The 27,037-nt window shown below is 44.1% G+C and overlaps 1 protein-coding gene across 3 annotated transcripts; it reads right to left on the minus strand.

Moving 5' to 3' along the window:
* Positions 1–1,084: 1,084 nt before the first annotated feature.
* LOC115103739 (fucolectin-6-like) lies at positions 1,085–22,160 on the minus strand. 3 transcript variants are annotated; one of them, XM_065009339.1, is made up of 7 exons: positions 22,071–22,160; positions 17,402–17,523; positions 16,733–16,809; positions 5,683–5,977; positions 5,207–5,361; positions 2,050–2,332; positions 1,085–1,534 (listed from the first exon to the last, which is right to left on the minus strand). In XM_065009339.1, the coding sequence occupies exons 1-7, from the start codon at positions 22,143–22,145 to the stop codon at positions 1,363–1,365; spliced, it is 1,179 nt and encodes a 392-aa protein (XP_064865411.1). In that variant the 5' UTR covers positions 22,146–22,160; the 3' UTR covers positions 1,085–1,362. The 3 variants fall into 3 exon arrangements, with proteins under 3 accessions (XP_064865411.1, XP_064865419.1, XP_029480508.1); XM_065009347.1 differs by having other exon boundaries at positions 17,402–17,587; positions 22,071–22,147; XM_029624648.2 differs by lacking the exon at positions 17,402–17,523 and having other exon boundaries at positions 22,071–22,158.
* Positions 22,161–27,037: the final 4,877 nt, after the last annotated feature.

The following is a 27,037-nucleotide window of genomic DNA, read 5'->3' on the forward strand; positions in this document are numbered from 1 at the left end:
AATTTAATGCATATGTCACTTAAAAATCTATGTTTAATGTTTAGACAATTATTTTTCATATATCATGAATGGTTTTTTGAGACTTTTCTGCTATTACGTGGGGGACTTTATTTGGAACATTTCCAAAATTCACGGAAGTACTTTTTTAGTGTTACTGATGAGACGCAGATGATGTGATGAGTTCTCAAATCCAAAAACAAGTAAGTTAACCTTTATTTATTGTGATTTAAATGTGTTGGTAGTAGTTAAGTGTTGAGTTAGATTACATACTGTAGCTACCTCAATCATTCTTTCAAATAATTTTGGTGACTTCACAGCAATTACTAGCTAGACAAAATTTAGTTAGCTAGCAGGCTCAGCTAAATACAGATATATCCCCTACATACATACATGTCTCATAGCTGTATTGTAACAATACGGATTGAATGGAGTTTCCCATCTTCCCGTTTAGAGTTTCTTGTGCAGCACAGAAATGCCCTTATCTAGATGGTGTGACAAACGACCTTTCCTAACAGACCTGCTAACTTTGTTGTTCATTTAGGTTGGAACCAACACCCAGTACCTCCAGCAAGAAGGGAGGCAAGAACCGTTTTCCTGTCAGCTCAGGGACAAGCTGGACTATTCACAGCCCTGTGTAATGTTCAATGTAATGGCATTGCTGGACTATTCACAGCCCTGTGTAATGTTCAATGTAATGGCATTGCTGGACTATTCACAGCCCTGTGTAATGTTCAATGTAATGGCATTGCTGGACTATTCACAGCCCTGTGTAATGTTCAATGTAATGGCATTGCTGGACTATTCACAGCCCTGTGTAATGTTCAATGTAATGGCATTGCTGGACTATTCACAGCCCTGTGTAATGTTCAATGTAATGGCATTGCTGGACTATTCACAGCCCTGTGTAATGTTCAATGTAATGGCATTGCTGGACTATTCACAGCCCTGTGTAATGTTCAATGTAATGGCATTGCTGGACTATTCACAGCCCTGTGTAATGTTCAATGTAATGGCATTGCTGGACTTTTTGAAATGTCATGTATTTGTATTGTTTTAAAAATGTACGAATAAAATAAATGTACTGTATGGTTTAAACATTTCTTTAATGTTTTCTTGTTTTATAATTTAATGCCAATTCCCTAAGTGTTAATACAGTTGTGTTAACATCATTAAGCCATTATGCATGTGTTAGGAATGAAAAGTGTTACAAAAAGTGTTCGTCCATTTATACCCAAACATCCCAAAACAGTGTGCAAGACGAACTTACAGAATAGTGATAGTATACTAAAAAGTTGAATTGTTTTCGTAAGACAATACATTCCCCAAACATTGCAGGGTGCTGTTAAGAATTAATGATCTGATTTAGTTACATGTAGGCCCAGTCCCATCCAGGGGTGATCCGTACACCTCCACCTCACACAAGGTCAGGTACTCCTTCCTCCCTGGAATGACCACGATGACATATCGACCCTCCATGCCCGGACACTGGAACGTGCTTGAATTGCCAGCTGGGATAGAGGAGATCACAGCACACCTGCAGGATAAAACAGAAACAAACTACTATAGCAACTTCTGATCAATTTCAAGTCGATATCTAGCCACTATCACTAGCCGCCCGTCTGCAGTTCAAACAATAAAAAAGCGGCCACCCCGCCATTGTTTTGGTAAAAAGCTGAGGGATGAGGCTGGATTAATGTGACCTCTTTCAAATTCCTATGGATGCAAGGACTGACCAACCATGACATCAAAAGGATAGTTTTAACAATGTTTTGAGACAACACAGTATTTATTTCAATCTACATTGTTTACAAATATTGGAGTAAAACAAGTTTATATTTTGGGTACTGATGAATGTTGAACTAAGTGCATGAGGTATTTATGAGCTACATACTTCAAGAATCAATTGGTCCAAAAATGGATGTACCAAATGCAGATTACCCCTTTAAGGTACCCGGTAAGTAAAGTAGGCAGGATAAATGTACTAATATGGTCATAGCTCCACCTAGCCTTCTGATAGGATAGGACCTCAACTCTCCTACAGTAATTCACCTAGGATTATTGATGCCGTTGTCTTTCAGGGAATCTCCAATGTGAATCTCAGCTCCATTGAGTCTGCTGGGATCACCATCGACTGTGTTGGTGATGATGATGGAGAACACTTTGTAGGTCTTCAGAAGGTCCACCCTCCACCAGGCGTTGATGTCCTGTAGAGTGTGGGTGCAGGACCCTCCTATCAAAATAGCGTTGCGATTCCCGTCAATAGCATTGCCTGGAATGCCAAACTCATACAAAGACGACTGGGTGGCCTTTCCATATAGAGCCACATTATCTCCTGCACAAAATAGAGCATAATGCACATTAACTATCATCTTATCAAACAATTGTTGGAACTTGTGTAAGCATATTCATGCACTGTAATCGTAGAGATTAATGTTTAGACTACCATTACAGAGAATATAACAAAAGTTGTACTTATAAAACACTGTTCATAATCTATATATACATATATATATATACACACTACTAGTCAAAAGTTTGGACACACCTACTCATTCAAGGGTTTTTCTTTATTTTTTTACTATTTTCTACATTCTAGAATAATAGTGAAGACATCAAACTATGAAATAACACATATGGAATCATGTAGTAACCAAATAAATGTTAAATAAATCAAAATATATTTTAGATTCTTCAAAGTAGCCACCTTTTGCCTTGATGACAGCTTTGCATTCTCTCAACCAGCTACATGACGTAGTCACCTGGAATTATTTTCCACCTGTCTTGAAGGAGTTCCCACATATGCTGAGCACTTGATATCTGCTTTTCCTTCACTCTGTGGTCCAACTCATCTCAAACCATCTCAATTGGATCTAGTTCGGGTGATTGTGGAGGCCAGGTCATCTCATGCAGCACTCCGTCACTCTCCTTCTTGGTCAAATAGCCCTCACACAGCCTGGAGGTGTGTTTTTGGGTCATTGTCCTGTTGAAAAACAAATGATAGTCCCACAAGAGCAAACCAGATGGGATGGCGTATCACTGCAGAATGCTGTGGTAGACATGCTGGTTAAGTGTGCCTTGAATTCTAAATAAATCACAGACAGTGTCACCAGAAAAGCACCCCCACACCATCACACCTCCTCCTCCATGCTTCACGGTGGGAACTACACATGCAGAGATCATCCGTTCACCTACTATGCTTCTCACAAAGACACAGCGGTTGGAACCAAAAATCTCACATTTGGACTCATCAGACCAAAGGACAGAATTCCACCAGTCTAATGTCCATTGCTCGTGTTTCTTGGCCAAGCAAGTCTCTTCTTCTTATTGGTGTCCTTTAGTAGTGGTTTCTTTGCAGCAATTCGACCATGAAGGCCTGATTCACTCAGTCTCCTCTGAACAGTTGATGTTGAGATGTGTCTGTTACTTGAACTCTGTGAAGCATTTAATTAGGCTGCAATTTCTGAGGTAGCTCTAATGAACTTATCCTCTGCAACAGAGTTATCTCTGGGTCTTCCTTTCCTGTAGCGGTCCTCATGAGAGCCAGTTTCATCATAGCGCTTGATGGTTTTTGTGACTCCCCTTGAAAAAACATTTTCCGTATTGACTGACCTTCTTGTCTTAAAAGTAATGATGGATTGTCGTTTCTCTTTACTTATTTGAGCTGTTATTGCCATAATATGGACTTGGTATTTAACCAAATAGGGCTATCTTCTGTATACCACCCCTACCTTGTCACAACACAACTGATCGGCTCAAACGCATTAAGAAGGAAAGAAATTCCACAAAATAACTTTTAGCAAGGCACACCTGGTGACTACCTCATGAAGCTGGTTGAGAGAATGCCAAGAGTGTGCAAAGCTGTCATCAAGGCAAACGGTTGCTACTTTGAAGAATACCAAATATAAAATCTATTTTTGTTTAACACCTTTTGGTTACTACATGATTCCATATGTTGTTTCATAGTTTTGATGTCTTCTCTATTATTCTACAATGTAGAAAATAGTAAAAATAAAGAAAAACCCTGGAATGAGTAGGTGTCATGAGCTGGCGAACACCCAGAGAAATTATTGTATGTAGAGGTGCTGACTAACGGCGAATAAACTATAAGCTCTAAAAAATAATAAAGAGAGTCACACATTCTGTTTGTAGCATATTGAATATATTAGGCAATTGTTATCATACGTGTTGAGCCATTGAGGTATCAGGCAGCAGCGGTGAGAGAGGCACTGATTTAGTTGAGGGATCTAACCAAAGACCCTGTGATAAAGATTGAGGCCCAGTCCTTGTCAGAGGAGCTGGGATCATACCGCTTCAGCATCTGTACAGTGGTGTGGTATGACATCTTGAGACAGATCCAACATGTGAGCAAACGGATCCCAGTATGCATGTGGATGTTGCAGTCATTCTTCTCAGAAAGACAGAGGTCTCAGCAACTGCAGGGCAACAGGCTTTATGACTGCACAAATGTCAGCCAAGGATATTTGCGAGGGTATTAATGGATATTTGCGAGGGTATGGCTGTTCTACAACAAAAAAGGCTGAGGTCCACAAAGCGGCACTTTTCATACGAATCATTTGATGAGCCTTTGAGTGATGCCCTGAAGAAGCTGGAGGTGACATTTTTCAATGTCGTTGTTGATGCTGCAACCTCAGTCCTTCAGGAAAGGACTGAGAAAATGTGGGAGAGAAGTTTGGAGTGCTGTCATCCTTCCAAAGTCTCTCAAATGAGGAGTTGACATAGCAATGTGAGGCCCTTTGTATGACACTGCACTATAACGAACACTCAGACTTGGTTGGCAGAGAGCTTGCACAGGAACTGAAGAACTTGCCTGACTTCCCATTGAAGACCATGACCCTGTTTGAGCTGCTGATATTTATACACGAAAGGGAGCTCTCAGAAATGTATCCACATTTTTAGATTGCTCTCATATTTTGTCTTACTCTTCCAGTGACCGTAGCTGAAGCAGAGAGGATATTTTCAAAGCAGAAGCTCATCAACTCCTACCTGAGGTCCACCATACCACAGGAACACCTTAGTGGCCTTCATGTCATCATTATTAACCATGCAATTGTTGGGCAGATTTCTTATGAGGATGTAATTAATGACTTTGCATCAAGGAAGGCAAGAAAGGTCAGGGTTTAGATGACAAGCTAGAACCGCCACTGTTGGTACAGTATATATAAAATATATGAATATAAGTTCTGACCAGTTGGGGCAAGGTATCCGTAAACCTCCACTTCACAGAGTGTCAGAAGTCTATTCTGGCCTGGTAGAACCACAATCACATAACGTCCTTCGAAACTTGGGTCAAAATCAAGGATGAGAGAACTGCCAGCTGGAACAGAGGGAATTGTTTTAACCCTGGAGAGAGAAATGGGTTTTACTGACCACTGTCAAGATACTGCATCATATGCTATCTAACCTTATTTAAACTAAATAAACAAGACACAGGAGATGATATGCTGATATCTATAACTGTGCCTGTGGTCTGGTGGTAACCTGTGAGTGGGGTTGAAACTTTTCACCAGCATTGCTTGTTTCTATCTGTCCTGCCTGCATGGGTTTTTATGTACAGTAAGTCCACTATGTCTATTCTGCTCACTCTAATGGAGTTCTTCATGGACATAAACAGTAACAACACATTGTAAATACAAGTTCAAAAACCACAGTATCTTAACTCACAGAGGGTTATGAATGCCATTGTCCACTAAAGAATTTCCTATTCGTATCTCAGCCCCGTTAAGCCTCTCAGGAACAGCATCCCCTCTGTTGGTGACGGTGATGGAGGTGACTATGTAGGTATCAAGCAGGTCCACTCTCCACCAGGGGTTAGTGGATTCGTCAGTGGCAGTGCAGGACCCATGATGGAAATGTGAATCGCGGTTCCCATCAATGGCATTGGAGGCATGACTGTAACCGTGCCATATGTTCTCGATGAGGTCTGACTGTGTAGCTTTTCCACGCAAGGCAAGATTTCCTGCAGGTGAACACATCATTGAGTGAGTATAGAGGAACAATTTAATGATGCAGTCAAAACAGAATAAACATGTGTTCTAACCTGCTGATAGTCCTCTTTAGCAAAAAAAACAAATGTTTGTATATACTGTTAATTTAGTAACCAGATTGTTAGCTAACTAGCTAATGAGGTTACATGACTGAACAAGGTGTAAACAAATGCCCGACAGTATGCTCGGTAATATGAGTCATATATTTTTTATCTGTTTGTGCTAGAAACAATCCGTTTTCACTGTAGTAATGGTTCAACCATGACAGTAATGAATTTGTGCTCACTTATTTCTCAGGTCACTTGAAAACACCGGAACATTGAAGCCTAATAACTACAGTTTTTTTCTGGGTGATTATTTTCCTATGAGCAGAATGCAAAATAAAATGGCAGGTCACAAAGCAAAATATTTAGGAGCATATGTGACCAAAATGGCAGCATCCACATGAATGTAGAAGTGTTTAGAAACTATTCTATTCTTATTTGCATTAAAAGAGACTCCAAAATGACACAATGGATTTACCAATTAATTTTTATTGGCCACAAAATAATCTGAAACACAACCAAAACAAACTGCAAATGCATCCAACAAGTTTGTATTGTTACAAGCTTGATGTAGTCAGTGTGTGCTCGGAATGTAGGACCAAATTCTAAACTTTATTTCTAAGAATCTTTAGGGTTGTCAATAATTTTGACCCCTACTTTTGAGAGAAAAAAACATGATTTTTTCTCTGAGCAATTGTAGTAGTATAAAATGATATAATTTGTGCTTATCCAAAACCAGAACGTCTGGACATGTATCTAGGAATTGAATCCCCATGCTTGTGTTGCACAGCTGGTTACTTGTTTTTTGAATGTTTGCTGAGGTGATGAACTTTGCTTGTGTTGAAGATGTTTTGAACAGGTCCTGCCCTGTTCCTTTTTTTACCAGCTAATTGTTCTGTTCATGGGCTTGGTCAACTGGAATGCATTAGATCTTTTTATGGTGTTTTTGGCAGGACCCAGAAGTCAGATAATTTTTTTCTGATGTTAGCTGGTAGCTTTAATGTCTCAGATGTGAATAGGAATCCACCTAGCGTAGTTTATTCTGTCCAGTGCAAAGAACCAGGGTGCCAAGGCATCTTATGTTCATGCGTATTAAAAGAAGAGCATGTGGACTAGAACAACCAAGCATCTTTCAGGAGTTTTGACAATGAAAGCAGAGTAACTTGATGACTGTGCCAGGTTTTGGTCAAGCGTGCTGCCTTCAAGAATGAGTCTGCTGTTTCTGAAGTTGGCAACCCCAGCATGGGCAGCATGGGCATACTGTACTCACTGTACCCAGCACCCTGTGGGTCCCTGTTGGTCCCTTACCATTTTTCCTCAGGACATCTTTTTTTATCTGAATAACTAGATATAATTAATATTGAATGTAGGCTGTTGTACATAGCCGCGGGAAGTAGGGGTCCTGAGGGTGCTTCAGCAGCCCCTAAAACATCTGAATAAAAAATATATAAAGACATATTTTTTTCACAAAGTAGTGCACTGGGCCTTTACAACTCTTGAATTTAATATTGCAGCAACACAAAACTAAAATTGTCCCAGTAATCAAAATAACATAAAATACATATTTTCCAGACATTGTTAGGTTCAATTTAGGTTTTGAATGAAAGGTGGAAATATGTATTTTCCGGACAATGAAATCAGGTTCATTTTTAGTTCTAAATTAAAGTTGAAAATATGTAGTTTATAGACTATGTTTGGACCAAGTCAAGGCTGGTCCAGACTGGACAAAATCTGAACCAAACAGTAATCTATGATTGGTTTAGATTTAGTCCGGACCAGACCAAAAATCTATGTCCATGGATGTTGAAATCAATGCTGGCCTGTACCAAAAAAAGGCTACCGTCCTGTATTTAGGAAATGTTGTTTGTTGTGGCGTACAAGCAGGTCAGCCACAAAGGGGAGAATTGTCGAGAACTGGTGACAACTCCCTCTGCTGGACGTGCCAGGTCTCGACGGGCTCACCAGCCAGGACTAATTGGTGCTGATTGTGCTTTGTGAGTAATCAAGGGGCTGATTGCTCACCAGCTGGACGAGTCCCGTAAAGTTGCCAGAAGAGAAGCACATAGGGAAGGGGACTGGGGGAAGAGAGGTTACTCCCGTATAGTCGTGAGCAGTCATGGAGGTAATGGAGGGAGCTCAGTTTTGTTCCCCCCAGGATACAGCAAGACCCCAGCGCCCAGAAAATCAAATCAAACTTTATTTGTTATACAAGTGTAGACCTTATCATGAAATTCTTACTTACAACCCCTTAACAAACAGTGCAGTTCAAGAAGAGTTAAGAAAAAAATTACCAAATACACTAAAGTTAAAAATAATAAAAGTAACACAATAATATAACAATAACAAGGCTTTATGCAGGTGGTACCGCTACCGAGTCAGTGTGCGGGGGTACAGGCTAGAGGTCTTCTACATCTGCATTGCTTGCTGTTTGTGGTTTTAGGCTGGGTTTCTGTATAGCACTTTGTGACATTGGCTGATGTAAAAACTTCCGGCGCCGACAGAGATGGCCGCCTCGCTTCGCGTTCCTAGGAAACTATGCAGTTTTTCCGTTTTTTTACGTGTTATTTCTTACATTAGTACCTTAGGTCATCTTAGGTTTCATTACATACAGTCGAGAAGAACTACTGAATATAAGATCAGCGTCAACTCACCATCAGTACGACCAAGAATATGACTTTCGCGAAGCGGATCCTGTGTACTGCCTTTCACCCAGGACAACGGAATGGATCCCAGCCGGCGACCCAACCACTCCCTAGCATTCTTCTCGCCAATGTCCAGTCTATTGACAACAAGGTTGATGAAATCCGAGCAAGGGTAGCATTCCAGAGGGACATCAGAGACTGTAACGTTCTTTGCTTCACGGAAACATGGCTCACTGGAGAGATGCTATCGGAATCGGTGCAGCCAGCGGGTTTCTCCACGCATCGCGCCGACAGAAACAAACATCTTTCTGGTAAGAAGAGGGGCGGGGGCGTATGCTTCAAGGTTAACGTAACGTGGTGTGATCATAACAACATACAGGTACTCAAGTCCTTCTGTTCACCTGATTTAGAATTCCTCACAATCAAATGTCGACCGCATTATCTACCAAGGGAATTCTCTTCGATTATAATCACAGCCATATATATTCCCCCCCAAGCAGACACATCGATGGCTCTGAACAAACTTTATTTGACTCTTTGAGGTCTGTTCAATGCTGGTCCGACCAATCGGATTCCACACTCCAAGACTGCTTCCATCACGTGGACTGGGATATGTTTCGTATTGCGTCAGACAACAACATTGACGAATACGCTGATTCGGTGAGCGAGTTCATTAGAACGTGCGTTGAAGATGTCGTTCTCATAGCAACGATTAAAACATTCCCAAACCAGAAACCGTGGATTGATGGCAGCATTCACGTGAAACTGAAAGCCCGAACCACTGCTTTTAATCAGAGCAAGGTGACCGGAAACATGACCGAATACAAACAGTGTAACTATTCCCTCTGCAAGGCAATCAAACAAGCTAAGCGTCAATCACGGATTACAAAAAGAAAACCAGCCCAGTCACGGACCAGGATGTCTTGCTCCCAGGCAGACTAAATAACTTTTTTGCCCGCTTTGAGGACAATACAGTGCCACTGACACAGCCCGCAACTAAAACATGCGGACTCTCCTTCACTGCAGCTGACGTGAGGAAAACATTTAAACGTGTCAACCCTCGCAAGGCTGCAGGCCCAGACGGCATCCCCAGCCGCGCCCTCAGAGCATGCGCAGACCAGCTGGCGGGTGTGTTTACGGACATATTCAATCAATCCCTATCCCAGTCTGTTGTTCCCACATGCTTCAAGAGGGCCACCATTGTTCCTGTTCCCAAGAAAGCTAAGGTAACTGAGCTAAACGACTACCGCCCCGTAGCACTCACTTCCATCATCATGAAGTGCTTTGAGAGACTAGTCAAGGACCATATCACCTCCACCCTACCTGACACCCTAGACCCACTCCAATTTGCTTACCGCCCAAATAGGTCCACAGACGATGCAATCTCAACCACACTGCACACTGCCCTAACCCATCTGGACAAGAGGAATACCTATGTGAGAATGCTGTTCATCGACTACAGCTTGGCATTTAACACCATAGTGCCCTCCAAGCTCGTCATCAAGCTCGAGACCCTGGGTCTCGACCCCGCCCTGTGCAACTGGGTAATGGACTTCCTGACGGGCCGCCCCCAGGTGGTGAGGGTAGGCAACAACATTTCCACCCCGCTGATCCTCAACACTGGGGCCCCACAAGGGTGCGTTTTGAGCCCTCTCCTGTACTCCCTGTTCACCCACGACTGCGTGGCCACGCACGCCTCCAACTCAATCATCAAGTTTGCGGACGACACAACAGTGGTAGGCTTGATTACCAACAACGACGAGACGGCCTACAGGGAGGAGGTGAGGGCCCTCGGAGTGTGGTGTCAGGAAAATAACCTCACACTCAACGTCAACAAAACTAAGGAGTTGAATGTGGACTTCAGGAAACAGCAGAGGGAACACCCCCCTATCCACATTGATGGGACAGTAGTGGAGAGGGTAGTAAGTTTTAAGTTCCTCGGCGTACACATCACAGACAAACTGAATTGGTCCACCCACACAGACAGCATCGTGAAGAAGGCGCAGCAGCGCCTCTTCAACCTCAGGAGGCTGAAGAAATTCGGCTTGTCACCAAAAGCACTCACAAACTTCTACAGATGCACAATCGAGAGCATCCTGGCGGGCTGTATCACCGCCTGGTACGGCAACTGCTCCGCCCACAACCGTAAGGCTCTCCAGAGGGTAGTGAGGTCTGCACAACACATCACTGGGGGAAAACTACCTGGCCTCCAGGACACCTACACCACCCGATGTCACAGGAAGGCCATAAAGATCATCAAGGACAACAACCACCCGAGCCACTGCCTGTTCACCCCGCTATCATCCAAAAGGCGAGGTCAGTACAGGTGCATCAAAGCTGGGACCGAGAGACTGAAAAACAGCTTCTATCTCAAGGCCATCAGACTATTAAACAGCCACCACTAACATTGAGTTGCTGCTGCCAACACACTGACTGAACTCCAGCCACTTTAATAATGGGAATTGATGGGAAATGATGTAAAATATATCACTAGCCACTTTAAACAATGCTACCTAATATAATGTTTACATACCCTACATTATTCATCTCATATGTATATACTGTACTCTATATCTTCTACTGCATCTTTATGTAATACATGTATCACTAGCCACTTTAACTATGCCACTTTGTTTACATACTCATCTCATATGTATATACTGCACTCAATACCATCTACTGTATCTTGCCTATGCCGCTCTGTACCATCACTCACTCATATATCTTTATGTACGTATTCTTATCCACTTACACTTGTGTCTATAAGGTAGTAGTTTTGGAATTGTTAGCTAGATTACTTGTTGGTTATTACTGCATTGTCGGAACTAGAAGCACAAGCATTTCGCTACACTCGCATTAACATCTGCTAACCATGTGTATGTGACAAATAAAATTTGATTTGATTTGAAAGATTTGAAAGGGCTGTATGATTAATTTCATACATTTCATTGAGGTCACATGATTGAGGTCTTTTGAACATGTCAGTAGGGGTGAAGTAACTGTTCACAGATAATAAACAGCGAGTAACAGCAGTGTAGGCCATTTAATTAGTTGTTCAGCAGTCTTATGGCTTGAGGGTAGAAGCTGTTAACCAGACTTTTGGTCCTAGACTTGGTGCTCCGGTACCACAGTCTATGACTTGGGTGACTGGAGTCTCTGATAATTTTATGGGCTTTCCTCTGACACTGCTTATTTTATAGGTCCTGGATTGCAGGAAGCTTGGCCCCAGTGATGCACTGGGCCGTACGCATTACCCTCTGTAGCGCCTTACGGTCAGATGGTGAGCAGTAGCCATACCAGGCGAGATGCTCTCGATGGTGTAGCAGTAGAACTTTTTGAGGATCTGGGGACCCATGCCAAATCTTTTCAGTCTCCTGAGGGAGAAAAGGTTTTGTCGTGCCCTCTTCACGACTGTGTTAGTGTGTTTGGACCATGATAGATCATTGGTGATGTGGACACCAAGGAACTTGAATCTCTCGACCCGCTTCACTACAGCCCCGTTAATGATAATGGGGGCCTGTTCGGCCCACCTTTTCCTGTAGTCCATGATCAGCTCCTTTGTCTTGCTCACATTAAGGGAGAGGTATCTGTCCTGGCACCACACAGCCTGTTCTCAGACCTCCTCCCTGTAGGCTGTCACATCGTTGTCGGTGGTCAGGCCTACCACTGTTATGTTGTTAGCAAACTTAATGATGGTGTTGGAGTCGTTTTTGGCCACGCAGTTGTGGGTGAACAGAGATTACAGGAGGGGACTAAGTACACACCCCTGAGGGGCCCCAGTGTTGAGGATCAGTGTGGCAGATGTGTTGTTGCCTACACTTACTACCTGGGGTTGGCCTGTCAGGGAGTCCAGGATCCAGTTGCAGAGGGAGGTGTTTAGTCCCAGGGTCCTTAGCTTAGTAATAAGCTTTGTGGGCACTATGGTGTTGAACGCTGAGCTCTAGTCAATGAACAGCATTCTCACATAGGTGTTCCTTTTGTCCAGGTGGGAAAGTGCATTGAGGAGTGCGATTGAGATTGCATCATCTGTGTATCTGTTGGTGCGGTATGCGAATTGGAGTGGGTCTAGAGTATCTGAGGATGCTGTAGATGTGAGCCATGACAAGCCTTTCTAAGCACTTAATGGCTACCGACGTGAGTGCTACGGGGCGGTAAGCGACTATGGTGGTCGGCTTGAAACATGTAGGTATTACAGACTCAGTCAGGGAGAGGTTGAAAATGTCAGTGAATACACTTGCCAGTTGGTCCGTGCATGCTTTGAGTACACGTCCTGGTAATCCATCTGGCCCCGCGGCTTTGTGAATGTTGACCTGTTGAAAGGTCTTGCTCACATCGGCTACCAAGAGCGTTATCACACAGTCATCTAGAACAGCTGGTGCTTCAGTGTTGCATGCCTCGAAGCGAGCGTAAAAGCCATTTCGCTCGTCTGGTAGGCTCGCATCACTGGGCCGCTCTCGTCTGGGTTTCCCTTTGTAGTCACTCACAAGCCCTGTCACATCCGACGAGTGTCAGAGCCGGTGTAGTAGGATTCAATCTTAATCCAGTATTGATGCTTTGCTTGTTTGATGGTTCGTCTAAGGCCATAGCGGGATTTAGGTGTCCCGCTCCTTGAAAGCGGCAGCTCTAGACTTTTGCCCAATGCGGATGTTGATGTAATCGACGGCTTCTGGTTGGGATATGTACGCACGGTCACTGTGGGGACGACATCATCGATGCACTTATTGATGAAGCCGATGACTGAGGTGGTATACTCCTCAATGCCATTGGATGAATCCCGGAACATATTCCAGTCTGTGCTAGCAAAACAGTCCTGTAGTGTAGCATTCGTGTCATCTGACCACTTCCGTATTGAGGGAGTCTATGGTGCTTCCTGCTTTAGTTTTTGCTTGTAAGCAGGAATCAGGAGGATAGAATTATGGTCAGATTTGCCAAATGGAGCGTGAGGGAAAGCTTTGTATGCATCTAAGTGTGGAGTAAAGGTGGTCTAGAGTTTTTTTTCCTCTGGTTGCACATGTGACATGCTGGTAAAAGTGATTTAAGTTTGCCTGCATTAAAGTCCCCGGCCACTAAGAGCACCGCTTCTGGATGAGCATTTTCTTGTTTGCTTAACGCCTTATAGAGTTGGTTGAGTGCGGTCTTAGTGCCAGCATCGGTCCGTGGTGGTAAATAGGCGGATAAGAAAAACATAGTTGAGAACTCTCTTGGTAGATAGTGGGGTCTACAGCTTATCATAAGGTACTCTACCTCAGGCGAGCAATACCTCGAGACTTCTTTAATATTAGACATCACTCACCAGCTGTTATTGACAAAAAGACGTACACCCCCACCCCTCGTCTTACCAGACGTAGCTTCTCTGTTCTGCCGGTATATTGAAAATGACAGCCACATATATTATCTGTGTCGTCGTTCAGCCACGACTCGGTGAAACATAAGATATTACAGTTTTTAATGTCTCGTTGGTAGGATAATCGTAATCGGAGATCATCAATTTTTATTTTCCAATGATTACATGTTAGCAAGTAGAATTGATGGCAGTGGGAGTTCACTCGCTCGCCTACGGATTCTCAAAAGGCAGCCCGATCTGTGGCTTCCAAGGCTGCTGGCCCAGACGGCATCCCTGGCCGCGTCCTCTGAGCATGCGCAGACCAGCTGAGGGTGTGTTTACGGACATATTCAATCGCTCCCTTTCCCAGTCTGCTGTCCCCACATGCTTCAAGATTGCCACCATTGTTCCTGTACCAAAGAAGGCAAAGATAAGTGAACTAAATGGCTACCGCCCCGTAGCACTCACTTCTGTCATCATGAAGTGCTTTGAAAGACTAGTCGAGGATCATATCACCTCCACCTTAGCGGCCACCCTAGACCTACTTCAGTTTGCATACCGCCCTAACAGGTCCACAGACGATGCAATCGCCAGCACACTTCACACTGCCCTATCCCATCTGGACAAGAGGTTATACCTATGTAAGAATGCTGTTCATTGACTACAGCTCAGCATTCAACACCATAGTACCCTCCAAGCTCATCATCAAGCTGAAGGCCCTGGGCCTCAACCCCGCCCTATGCAATTTGGTCCGGGACTTTCTGACGAGGCACCCCTAGGTGGTGAAAGTAGAAAACAACATCTCCACCTCGCTGACCATCAACACTGGAGCCCCACAAGGGTGTGTGCTCAGCCGCCTCATGTACTCCCTGTTCACCTACGACTGCGTGGCCATGCACGCCTCCAACTCAATCATCAAGTTTGCAGATCACACAACAGGAGTGGGCTTGATTACCAACAACGACGAGACAACCTACAGGGAGGAGGTGAGGGCACTCGGAGTGTGGTGTCAGGAAAACAACCTCTTCCTCATTGTCAACAAAACAAAGGAGATGATCATGGACTTCAGGAAACAGCAGAGGGAGCACTCCCCCTTATCCACATTGAAGGGGCAGCAGTGGAGAAAGTGGAATGTTTTAAGTTCCTCGGTGTACACATCAACAACAAACTGAAATGGTCCACCCACACAGACAGTGTGGGGATGTTTTTCAGAGGCAGGGACTGGAAGACCACTCAGGATCGAGGAAAAGATGAACGGAGCGTAGTACAGAGAGATCATTGATGAAAACCTGCTCCAGAGCGCTCAGGCCCTCAGACTGGGGTGAAGGTTCACTTCAGGACAAGGACCCTAAGCACACAGCCAAGACAATACAGGAGTTGCTTCGGTGTGCAGTGACGCTGTGCAGCGACGCTCCCCATTCAACCTGACAGAGCTTGAGAGGATCTGCAGAGAAGAATGGGAGAAACTCCCCAAATATAGGTGTGCCAAACTTGTACTGTACAAGTGCCAAATGTGCTTCAACAAAGTACAGAGTAAACAGTCTGAATACTTTAGGGACTGCGGTTGAAAATTAGCCGGCTGGCTAAAACCGGCACTTTTACTGAAACGTTGATTAATGTGCACTGTCCCTGTAAAAATAAAATAAACTAAACTAAAACTTATGTAATTGTAATATTTCAGTTTCTTAAGTTTAAAACATTTGCACAAATGTCTAAAACCCTGTTTTTGCTTTGTCATTATGGGGTATTGTGTGTAGATGAATTTAATCAATTTTAGAATGAGGCTGTAATGTAACAAATGTGGAAAACGTCAAGGGGTCTGAATACTTTCCGAAGGCACTGTAAATTTGCCTGTTGGTGTCATAAATACATTGAGATATAATATAGCCTCACTTTTCATAGTAAAAGATCTAACCCTGTTAATCTAAAGGGCATAATATATCAACATAATCTCAGAGCATTTCGTATTATTCTGTATGTAAATTCGTGACAATTAGTTTAGTATGATATGTTACGTTTCGTATGGTATGTATTAATTTGTGGATGTCCATTACCCATTTCATATGATATGTTACAATTCGTATTATATGTTACGGATTTGCAAAACGTACAATACGTTACAAATTTGCAAAACGTATTATATGTTACAAATTTGATAAATGTATGTAATATGTTACGAATTTGCAAAATGTATGATATGTTACGAATTTGCAAAACATATTTTACGTTTTCAAATTCTAGCTAGGTGGCTAACATTAGCTAGCTCGCTGACATTAGCTAGTCTAGGGGTTAGGGTTAAGGGTAAAGTTTAGGAGTTAGGTTAAAGGGTTATGGTTAGGGTTACGGGATGGTTTAGCTAAAAGGTTAGGGTTTGGAGAAGGGTTAGCTAATGTGCCAAGTATTTGCAAAGTTGCTAAAAAGTAGTATGTTGAAAAGTTGCTAATTAGCTAAAATGCTAGAGTTGTCCATTAAGAGATTTGAACGCGCAAGCTTTGGCTTGTTAGACGTTCATGTTATACACCCATCCATCCACCACAACCAACCACCCTACTTTCGTTTTTGCGATACATAACTGTGTCTTATGCAACCATACCAAACATAACATATCATACTAAATGGAGTGTCTCAGATTTATGTACAGAATAATACGAAATGCTCTGAGACCAGCTCTGTATCTATCTAGTTAACAGGAGGAAAGGGAATTAAAAATGTGATTACTTGGGACTGTAGGGCCAATAGAGCATGCCAGTCCCAGGAGAGTCAACAAGAGGAACATCGTGGTCGATCTCATCATCCTGGAGGAAGAGCCCAGAGCAAGTCAACAGGTATGATAGGAACCAGTCCACAGAAACATTGGCACAAACACTGAAACAATCTGTTAGGCTGCAATTCAATCACAATTTATATTTTTTACCAATTCAGCTCACATGAACAAAGAAAAACATTTCAAATATTGTTTTACTCACTTCGTAAGAAGAACAATAAACACGAAGAGGGTGCATTTTGGGTAGTGTCATTTAAAAAATGTTTTACTGTTCTTTTAAACTCATTTTAACACTGTTATAAAGAGCAAATGTTCAACTTCAAAATGTATATAATGTTTTTACATTTCTAGCCTGTCATCTATGTGTAACAGGGCTGATGTGTTTTGCTCAACCCTCTCAGTTTTCCGCCATGTTTTTATAAATAAAAAAGTTATCACCATATTAAAACGAAATGGCGCCGGAGCAGAAGGCAGATGTTTTACGTGCCCCCAACTGATTGTTTTTTGTTTGTTTATCTGCGTTGTTTGTAACTTATTGTTTTACTATTTTTGTACATAATGTAGCCGCTCCCCTCTCTTTTGACCGAAAATAACTTCTAGATATCAGGACTGCGATTACTCACCACGGACTAGCAGGATCCTTTTTTTCTTTCATGATATACGGCTCCCTCGGGAACAGGCCCCGACCCCAGTGATCTGCGTGAAGAGGAGGCGGAGAAAGAGAGGCCGGAGGGCGGGCTGCCTTCTGAGGAGTAGGAGGCGATCGCATAAACCCCCACTCCCCTCAATTCTGCTTGCAAACATGCAATCTTTGGACAATAAAATGGGCGAGTTATTGGGAAGATTAAACTACCAACGGAACATTAAAACCTGTAACATCTTATGCTTCACGGAGTCGTGGCTGAATGACTACAATACCGACGTACAGCTGGCTGGTTACGCGATGTACCGGCAGGAAAGAACAGCGTCGTCTGGTAAGACAAGGGGTGGCGGTCTATGTATTTTTGTAAACAACAGCTGGTACATGATATCTAAGGAAGTCTTGAGCCTTTGATCACCTGAGGTAGGGTTTCTCATGATAAGCTGCAGACTACATTACCTACCGAGAGACTTCTCATCTATATTCTTTGTAGCTGTTTACATACAACCACAGTCAGAAGCTGGCACCAAGATAGCATTGAATGAGTTGTATTCTGCCATAAGCAAACAAGAAAACTTCCACCCAGAGACGGCGCCGGGGACTTTAATGCAGGGAAACGTAAATCTTTTTAAAAATGTTTTTTTTTTTTTTACCTCCTTTTTCTCCCCAATTTCATAGTATCCAATTGTCAGTAATTAACTGTCTTGTCTCATCGCTACAACTCCCGTACGGGCTCGGGAGAGACGAAGGTCGAGAGCTATACGTCCTCCGAAACACAACCCAACCAAGCCACACTGCTTCTTAACACAGCGCTCATCCAACCCAGAAGCCAGCCGCACCAATGTGTCGGAGGAAACACCTTGCACCTAGCGACCTGGTCAGCGTGCACTGCGCCCGGCCCGCCACAGGAGTCACTAGTGCGCGATGAGACAAGGATATCCCTACCGGCCAAACCCTCCCTAACCCGGACGATGCAAGGCCAATTGTACGTCACCCCATGGACCTCCCGGTCGTGGCCGGCTGCGACAGAGCCTGGGCTCGAACCCAGAGTCTCTGGTGACACAGCTAGCACTGTGATGCAGTGCCTTAGACCACTGCAACTTAAATCAGTTTTACCTAATTTCTATCAACATGTTAAATGTGCAGCCAGAGGGAAAATAACTCTGGACCTCCTATACCCCACACACAGAGACGCATACAAAGCTCTCCATTGCCCTCCATTTGTCAAATCTGACCATAATTCTATCCTCCTGATTCCTGCCTACAAGCACAAATTAAAGCAGGGAGCACCAGCGACTAGATCAATAAAAAGTGGTCAGATGAAGCAGATGCTAAGCTACAGGACTGTTTTGCAAGCACAGCCTCGAGTATGTTCTGGGATTCCTCCAATGGCATCTGTCATTGGCTTCATCAATAAGTGCATCGATGATGATGTCGTCCCCACAGTGAGCGTACGTACATACCCAAACCAGAAACCATGGATTACAGGCAGCATCCGCACTGAGCTAAAGGCTAGAGCTGCCGCTTTCAAGAGTGGGACTCTAACCCGGAAGCTTATAAGAAATCCCGCTATGCCCACCGACGAACCATCAAACAGGCAAAGGGTCAATACAGGACTAAGATCGAGTTGTGCTACACCGGCTCTGACGCTCGTCGGATATGGCAGGGCCTGCAAACCAGTGACACAAGCCTACCGGACAAGCTAAACTACTTCTATGCTCGCTTCGAGGCAAATAGCAATGAGAGCACCAGCTGTACCGGAAGACTGTGTGATTACGCTCTCCGCAACCAATGTGAGTAAGAACTTTAGACAGGTCAACATTCAGGCCGCAGAGCCAGACGGATTACCAGGACATGTACTCCGAGCATGTGCTGACCAACTGGTTGGCCAGCAGCATACCACCCTGCATCCCACTGCTGGCTTGCTTCTGTGGCTAAGCAGGGTTGGACCTGGTCAGTCCCTGGATAGGATACCAGATGCTGCTGGAAGTAGTGTTGGAGGGCCAGTAGGAGGTACTCTTTCCTCTGGTCTAAAAAAATAATAATCCCAATGCCACTGGGTGGTGATTGGGGACACTGCCCTGTGTAGGGTGCCATCTTTTGTATGGGATGTTAAACGGGTGTCCTGACTCTCTGAGGTCATTAAAGATCCCATGGCACTTATCGTAAGAGTAGGGGTGTTAACCCCGGTGTCCTGGCTAAATTCCCAAGCTGTCCCTCATACCATCATGGTCACCTAATCATTCCCAGCTTACAATTGGCTCATTCATCCCCTTCCTCTCGCCTATAACTATTCCCCAGGTCGTTGCTGTAAATGAGAACGTGTTCTCAGTCAACTTACCTGGTAAAATAACGGTAAAATAAAAATAAACTAAAAACTAGCAAGTGTCTTCACTGATATGTTCAACCTCTCCCTGTCCGAGTCTGTAATACCAACATGTTTTAAGCAGACCACCATAGTGCCTGTGCCCAAGAACACTAAGATAACCTGCCTAAATGACTACCGACCCGTAGCACTCACATCTGTAGCCATGAAGTGCTTTGAAAGGCTGGTCATGGCTCACATCAACACCATCATCCCAGAAACCCTAGTCCCACTCCAATTTGCGTACCGCCCCAACAGATCCACAGATGATGCAGTCTCTATTGCATTCCACACTGCCCTTTCCCACCTGGACAAAAGGAACACCTATATGAGAATGCTATTCATTGACTACAGCTCAGCGTTCAACAACATAGTGCCCTCAAAGCTCATCAATAAGCTAAGGACCCTGGGACTAAACACCTCTCTCTGCAACTGGATCCTGGACTTCCTGAAGGGCCGCCTCCAGTTGGTAAGGGTAGGTAACAACACATCCGCCACGCTGATCCTTAACACTGGAGCCCCTCAGGGGTGCGTGCTCAGCCCCCTCCTGTACTCCCTGTTCACTCATGACTGCACAGCCAGGCACGACTCCAACACCATCATTAAATTTGCTGATGACACAACAGTGGTAGGCCTGATCACCGACAACAATGAGACAGCCCATAGGGAGGTCAGAGACCTGGCTGTGTGGTGCCAGGACAACAACCTCTCCCTCAACATGATCAAGACAAAGGAGTTGATTGTGGACTTCAGGAATAAGAGTACAGAGCACGCCGGCATTCTCATCGACAGGGCTGCAGTGGAGCAGGTTGAGATCTTGGAGAGCTTGGAGTTCCTTGGTGTCCACATCACCAACAAACTAATATGGTCCAAGCACACCATGACAGTCGTGAAGCGGGCACGACAGAACCTATTCCCCCTCAGGAGACTGAACAGATTTGGCATGGCTCCTCAGATCCTCAAAAGGTTCTACAGCTGCACCACCGATAGCTGGTTGCCTGGTATGGCAACTGCTCGGCCTCCGACCACAAGGCACTACAGAGGGTAGTGCGAACGGCCCAGTACATCACTGGTGCCAAGCTTCCTGCCATCCAGGACCTCTATACCAGGCGGTGTCAGAGGAAGGCCCTAAAAAATGTCAAAGACTCCAGCAACCCTAGCCATAGACTGTTCTCTCTGCTACCACACGGCAAGCGGTACCGTAGCGCCAAGTCTAGGTCCAAGAGGCATCTATACAGCTTCCACCCCCAAGCCATAAGACTCCTGAACATCTAGTCAAATGTCTACCCAGACTATCCACATTGCCCCCCCCCCTACACACCACTGCCATTCTCTTTTGTCATCTATTCATAGTCACTTTAATTAACTCTACCTACATGTACATAATACCTCAACTAACCGGTGCCCCCGTACATTGACTCTGTACCGCCACCCCCCTGTATATATTATGTTTTACTGCTCCTCTTTAATTACTTGTTACTTTTATCTCTTATTCTTATCCGGATTTTTTAAAACTGCTCTGTCGGTTAGGAGCTCGTAAGTGAGCGTTTCACTGTAAGGTCTACTACACCTGTTGTATTCGGCGCATGTGACTAATAACATTTGATTTGATTTGATTTGAAAGTTAACTTCCCTTAACAGGGTTGACCTTGAAAATGAGAGTCAAACGTAAATGAATCATTATTCTCGTGAAATTAATAATAGTCTCCGGAGATTATATTGTCAAAGCAACAAAGTAACAAGGGCTTTACAATGATAGCGAAAACTGGAACATTTTCAGGTTAAAATCTTCCTCAGAAAAGGGACATGTCAAAATGCTGATTTTAGACTGCTTAGAAATAATTTATTCATATATTGAATTTTCCATGCAATCTTTAAAGGGCACTTATTTTAGTCAGTCTTTTACATTTCTGCACAATTTCTACTTAATAAGGAACGTAATTCAAGAGAGTATAGTATTAGCGGAGAGAACAATGAGAGGTGCTGCGTTACTCTTAGCATTATCCTTTCGTGACCTTGCTACTTTTTAAAAATAGAATACAAGTCTTTCAGTATAAAATACAGTCCAGCTTGCTGTCTCTTTGCAATCACAGCCTCCTTGCAAACATAGTAGCATACATTTAAGTAAAGGATTGGATTATGGGAACATCACGCCCATCTGAATTATTATTATTATTATGAAATAACTGTTATGTAAATCAACAGTTAATGTGTGGTTGTGTAAGGCAGAACATGTAACGTAATAGAAGACAATTCCAAATAGTATTAGATGTTAATATCCTCTTACCTTAAAAAAAACAAGGCCACTGTTGATGTTGATGTAGGTAAAAGCTCTGTAGACAACTGAATCTGACTGATTCATTTATACACCAGTCACAAAGTCAATGACCCTGCCCACCCCCCTCGTCTCCAAGGACATCCTCCTAACAATTTACCATACCATGATAACTAGTCACCTGCACTACTGTTCCATAGTTTGACTTCCAGCCCCACATCAGTGCGATAAGACAGGTCTCAACCATCTCCAGTTAATCATCAACAGGGCTGCTTGTATCATGACCGGGCATTCGTGGAGGGAGATACTTCTGTAAAATGCTGGAATCTAACCACTGACGGACAGGATCCTTTTCAACATCCTAGTGACGTTTCTTTGGGACCATTATAGACATCCTGACAACTGATACACTGAATGTCCTGAGAACGTCCTAAATACTAATCTAGTCCTCATTGACGTCCCAGGACCATAGAGGGAACTAGACAAAAGCAGACTACAAGAACTAGAAGACTACAAGAACGGCTCTGGCTGCACAAGGACACCATGTGGGAGAGCTTCTGGCAGGTATTGGAGGACTTTATGCTCAAGGGGACTTTGTTGTTTGCTATGAGTGGGTTTATTTATTTTTGTGTGAAACATTTGCTTTCGGTGGATCCTTGCTGCAACCTGCCTGCTGGCCTACGGTGACGACTGTAAACCATGACGTATTAATATACATGTTAAAAATATACTTTTTCCCTCTGCTTCACTCTGCCTGCTCAACTCACTTTTCCACCCTGTGACATAATCATTGAGATAAATAACTAAAACATGATTCCAACTTATGGCGAAATACAGACAGTATAACTGAATGATCAGGATATCGTGATATGGAAGGGAATAACAGGAAACATCTACACATGTTTAATGTGTTACAGAGTAGTTGTATACTTTGCTACTTATAGAATCTTAAAGGGAATGTACAAAAGCAGGCAACATATTGCTTGTATACTTACTCATTTACATTACATTTAAGTCATTTAGCAGACGCTCTTATCCAGAGCGACTTACAAATTGGTGCGTTCACCTTAAGACATCCAGTGGAACAGCCACTTTACAATAGTGCATCTAAATCTTTTAAGGGGGGTGAGAAGGATTACTTTATCCTATCCTAGGTATTCCTGAAAGAGGTGGGGTTTCAGGTGTCTCCGGAAGGTGGTGATTGACTCCGCTGTCCTGGCGTCGTGAGGGAGTTTGTTCCACCATTGGGGGGCCAGAGCAGCGAACAGTTTTGACTGGGCTGCGCGGGAACTGTACTTCCTCAGTGGTAGGGAGGCGAGCAGGCCAGAGGTGGATGAACGCAGTGCCCTTGTATGGGTGTAGGGCCTGATCAGAGCCTGGAGGTACTGAGGTGCCGTTCCCCTCACAGCTCCGTAGGCAAGCACCATGGTCTTGTAGCGGGTGCGAGCTTCAACTGGAAGCCAGTGGAGAGAGCGGAGGAGCGGGGTGACGTGAGAGAACTTGGGAAGGTTGAACACCAGACGGGCTGCGGCGTTCTGGATGAGTTGTAGGGGTTTAATGGCACAGGCAGGGAGCCCAGCCAACAGCGAGTTGCAGTAATCCAGACGGGAGATGACAAGTGCCTGGATTAGGACCTGCGCTGCTTCCTGTGTGAGGCAGGGTCGTACTCTGCGGATGTTGTAGAGCATGAACCTACAAGAACGGGCCACCGCCTTGATGTTAGTTGAGAACGACAGGGTGTTGTCCAGGATCACGCCAAGGTTCTTAGCGCTCTGGGAGGAGGACACAATGGAGTTGTCAACCGTGATGGCGAGATCATGGAATGGGCAGTCCTTCCCGGGAGGAAGAGCAGCTCCGTCTTGCCGAGGTTCAGCTTGAGGTGGTGATCCGTCATCCACACTGATATGTCTGCCAGACATGCAGAGATGCGATTCGCCACCTGGTCATCAGAAGGGGGAAAGGAGAAGATTAATTGTGTGTCGTCTGCATAGCAATGATAGGAGAGACCATGTGAGGTTATGACAGAGCCAAGTGACTTGGTGTATAGCGAGAATAGGAGAGGGCCTAGAACAGAGCCCTGGGGGACGCCAGTGGTGAGAGCACGTGGTGAGGAGACAGATTCTCGCCACGCCACCTGGTAGGAGCGACCTGTCAGGTAGGACGCAATCCAGCGTGGGCCGCGCCCGGAGATGCCCAACTCGGAGAGGGTGGAGAGGAGGATCTGATGGTTCACAGTATCGAAGGCAGCCGATAGGTCTAGAAGGATGAGAGCAGAGGAGAGAGAGTTAGCTTTAGCAGTGCGGAGGGCCTCCGTGATACAGAGAAGAGCAGTCTCAGTTGAATGACTAGTCTTGAAACCTGACTGATTTGGATCAAGAAGGTCATTCTGAGAGAGATAGCGGGGAGAGCTGGCCAAGGACGGCACGTTCAAGAGTTTTGGAGAGAAAAGAAAGAAGGGATACTGGTCTGTAGTTGTTGACATCGGAGGGATCGAGTGTAGGTTTTTTCAGAAGGGTGCAACTCTCGCTCTCTTGAAGACAGAAGGGACGTAGCCAGCGGTCAGGGATGAGTTGATGAGCGAGGTGAGGTAAGGGAGAAGGTCTCCGGAAATGGTCTGGAGAAGAGAGGAGGGAATAGGGTCAAGCGGGCAGGTTGTTGGGCGGCCGGCCGTCACAAGACGCGAGATTTCATCTGGAGAGAGAGGGGAGAAAGAGGTCAGAGCACAGGGTAGGGCAGTGTGAGCAGAACCAGCGGTGTCGTTTGACTTAGCAAACGAGGATCGGATGTCGTCGACCTTCTTTTCAAAATGGTTGACGAAGTCATCTGCAGAGAGGGAGGAGGGGGAGGGGAGGAGGATTCAGGAGGGAGGAGAAGGTGGCAAAGAGCTTCCTAGGGTTAGAGGCAGATGCTTGGAATTTAGAGTGGTAGAAAGTGGCTTTAGCAGCAGAGACAGAAGAGGAAAATGTAGAGAGGAGGGAGTGAAAGGATGCCAGGTCCGCAGGGAGGCGAGTTTTCCTCCATTTCCGCTCGGCTGCCCGGAGCCCTGTTCTGTGAGCTCGCAATGAGTCGTCGAGCCACGGAGCAGGAGGGGAGGACCGAGCCGGCCTGGAGGATAGGGGACATAGAGAATCAAGGGATGCAGAAAGGGAGGAGAGGAGGGTTGAGGAGGCAGAATCAGGAGATAGGTTGGAGAAGGTTTGAGCAGAGGGAAGAGATGATAGGATGGAAGAGGAGAGAGTAGCGGGGGAGAGAGAGCGAAGATTGGGACGGCGCGATACCATCCGAGTAGGGGCAGTGTGGGAAGTGTTGGATGAGAGCAAGAGGGAAAAGGATACAAGGTAGTGGTCGGAGACTTGGAGGGGAGTTGCAGTGAGGTTAGTGGAAGAACAGCATCTAGTAAAGATGAAATACTCCACATCAGATATTTTACTGCAATTGATGACTACATTCAATTCGATAAAAGTAAACTAAAAGTGTCTTATTATAAATTTACTTCAATGTTTTTTTTTTTTTTACCTTTATTTACTTATGGTCCTGGTACAATTACAATCCACACTCTTATACATGACCAAGTGAATGTGTATACAGTATGTGTGTGTGTGTGTGCATGCTTGTGTGCGTGCACAGGTGACTTAGCTAAATGTCTTGGTTTTGAGAATTTAAAAACATAGGGTTAGGCCATAATATTCCAATCCAAATATCTTTGATAACTGCATTCTAGGTGAAACCAAGAAATGCTTCCGAAACATTGGTGCTGTGTTACACTTTATCTTCTCCAAATACATTAACATACAATACAGTACAATGATAGGAGACATTACAGTAAGTACGGTTTCAATAAAACAGATATAAATTAATGTACTCAATATAACAACATTTACAGTGTGACATTAGAATGCTAAACTGTTAATGAATTTTAACATGGATTTATCCTACACATACACTCTTAGAAGAAAAGGAGCTATCTAGAACCTTAAAGGGTTCTTCGGCTGTCCCCGTAGGAGAACACATTGAAGAACCCTTTTTGTTTCCAGGTAGAACCCTTTTGGGTTCAATGTGAACCCTTTTAGGTTCCATGTAGAACCCTGTTCCACATGGAACCCAAATGGGTTCTACCAGGAACTTAAAACCTGATGGGGACACACGTTCCAAATTAGGAACACCCCCCCACACGTTCAGCTGGAATGTGGCGCATGGAACGCAAAAAATATTCCTAAAAATATTTAACCTCCACACATTAACAAGTCCAATAGCTCAAATGAAAGATAAACAAGTTGTTTATCTACCCAGCAAGTCAGATTTCTAAAATGTTTTACGGCGAAAACATAGCACATATTTATGTCAAACCACCACCGCAGACATAGCTCATTTGCATAGCCAAGTAGGAAAAAATATGCAATCAACAAACGCAGGATTAAAAGAAAAATAATTTCACTAACCTTTTGAAATCTTCATCAGATGACAGTAATATAACATGTTACACAGTACATTTATGTTTTTTTCAATAATATGCTATATATATCCATAAATCTCTGTTTACAATGACGCATCGTTCAAAAAATGCTACTAAAATGTCCGGAGAAATGACGATAGCTCCGGCAGATAACGTCAGCTAACAAGGAATACACATCATAAACTTTGACTAAATATGCATGTTCTACATATGTATAGGAAGATACCCTTCTTCTAAATGCAATCGCTGTGTTACATTTATTTTTAATGTTACAGGTTGCGTTCACTAGGCTATACTAGGAGTCGGCGCTCAAAAAGTAGCATTATGGCTCCTCTATCTTGGAGTCCACAGAAACCCAAATTTACCACATAAATATTCCCTTACCTTTGCTGTTCTTCCATCAGAAGACCTGGAAGGGATTATACTTACCAAAACAGCGTTTAGTTTTCAAGTCTGTGTCTTTCGGTTCTCAAAAACGACACATTTCGGTTGAAATGTAGCCAAAAGTCAAGTGGATGCGCACCAA

Source organism: Oncorhynchus nerka, linkage group LG3 (genome assembly GCF_034236695.1).
Source record: "Oncorhynchus nerka isolate Pitt River linkage group LG3, Oner_Uvic_2.0, whole genome shotgun sequence".
Taxonomy (NCBI): domain Eukaryota; kingdom Metazoa; phylum Chordata; class Actinopteri; order Salmoniformes; family Salmonidae; genus Oncorhynchus; species Oncorhynchus nerka.

What these genes read in the sequence shown, in the direction of transcription:
- LOC115103739 (XM_065009339.1), bottom strand. Translation starts at nt 22,145, where the DNA reads ATGAATCAGTCAGATTCAGTTGTCTACAGAGCTTTTACCTACATCAAC. An exon ending in AATGGCATTCATAACCCTCT is followed by an intron (nt 5,362 to 5,682) that starts GTGAGTTAAGAT and finishes TTCTCTCTCCAG; the next exon opens with GGTTAAAACAATTCCCTCTG. An exon ending in CGGATACCTTGCCCCAACTG is followed by an intron (nt 2,333 to 5,206) that starts GTCAGAACTTAT and finishes TATTTTGTGCAG; the next exon opens with GAGATAATGTGGCTCTATAT.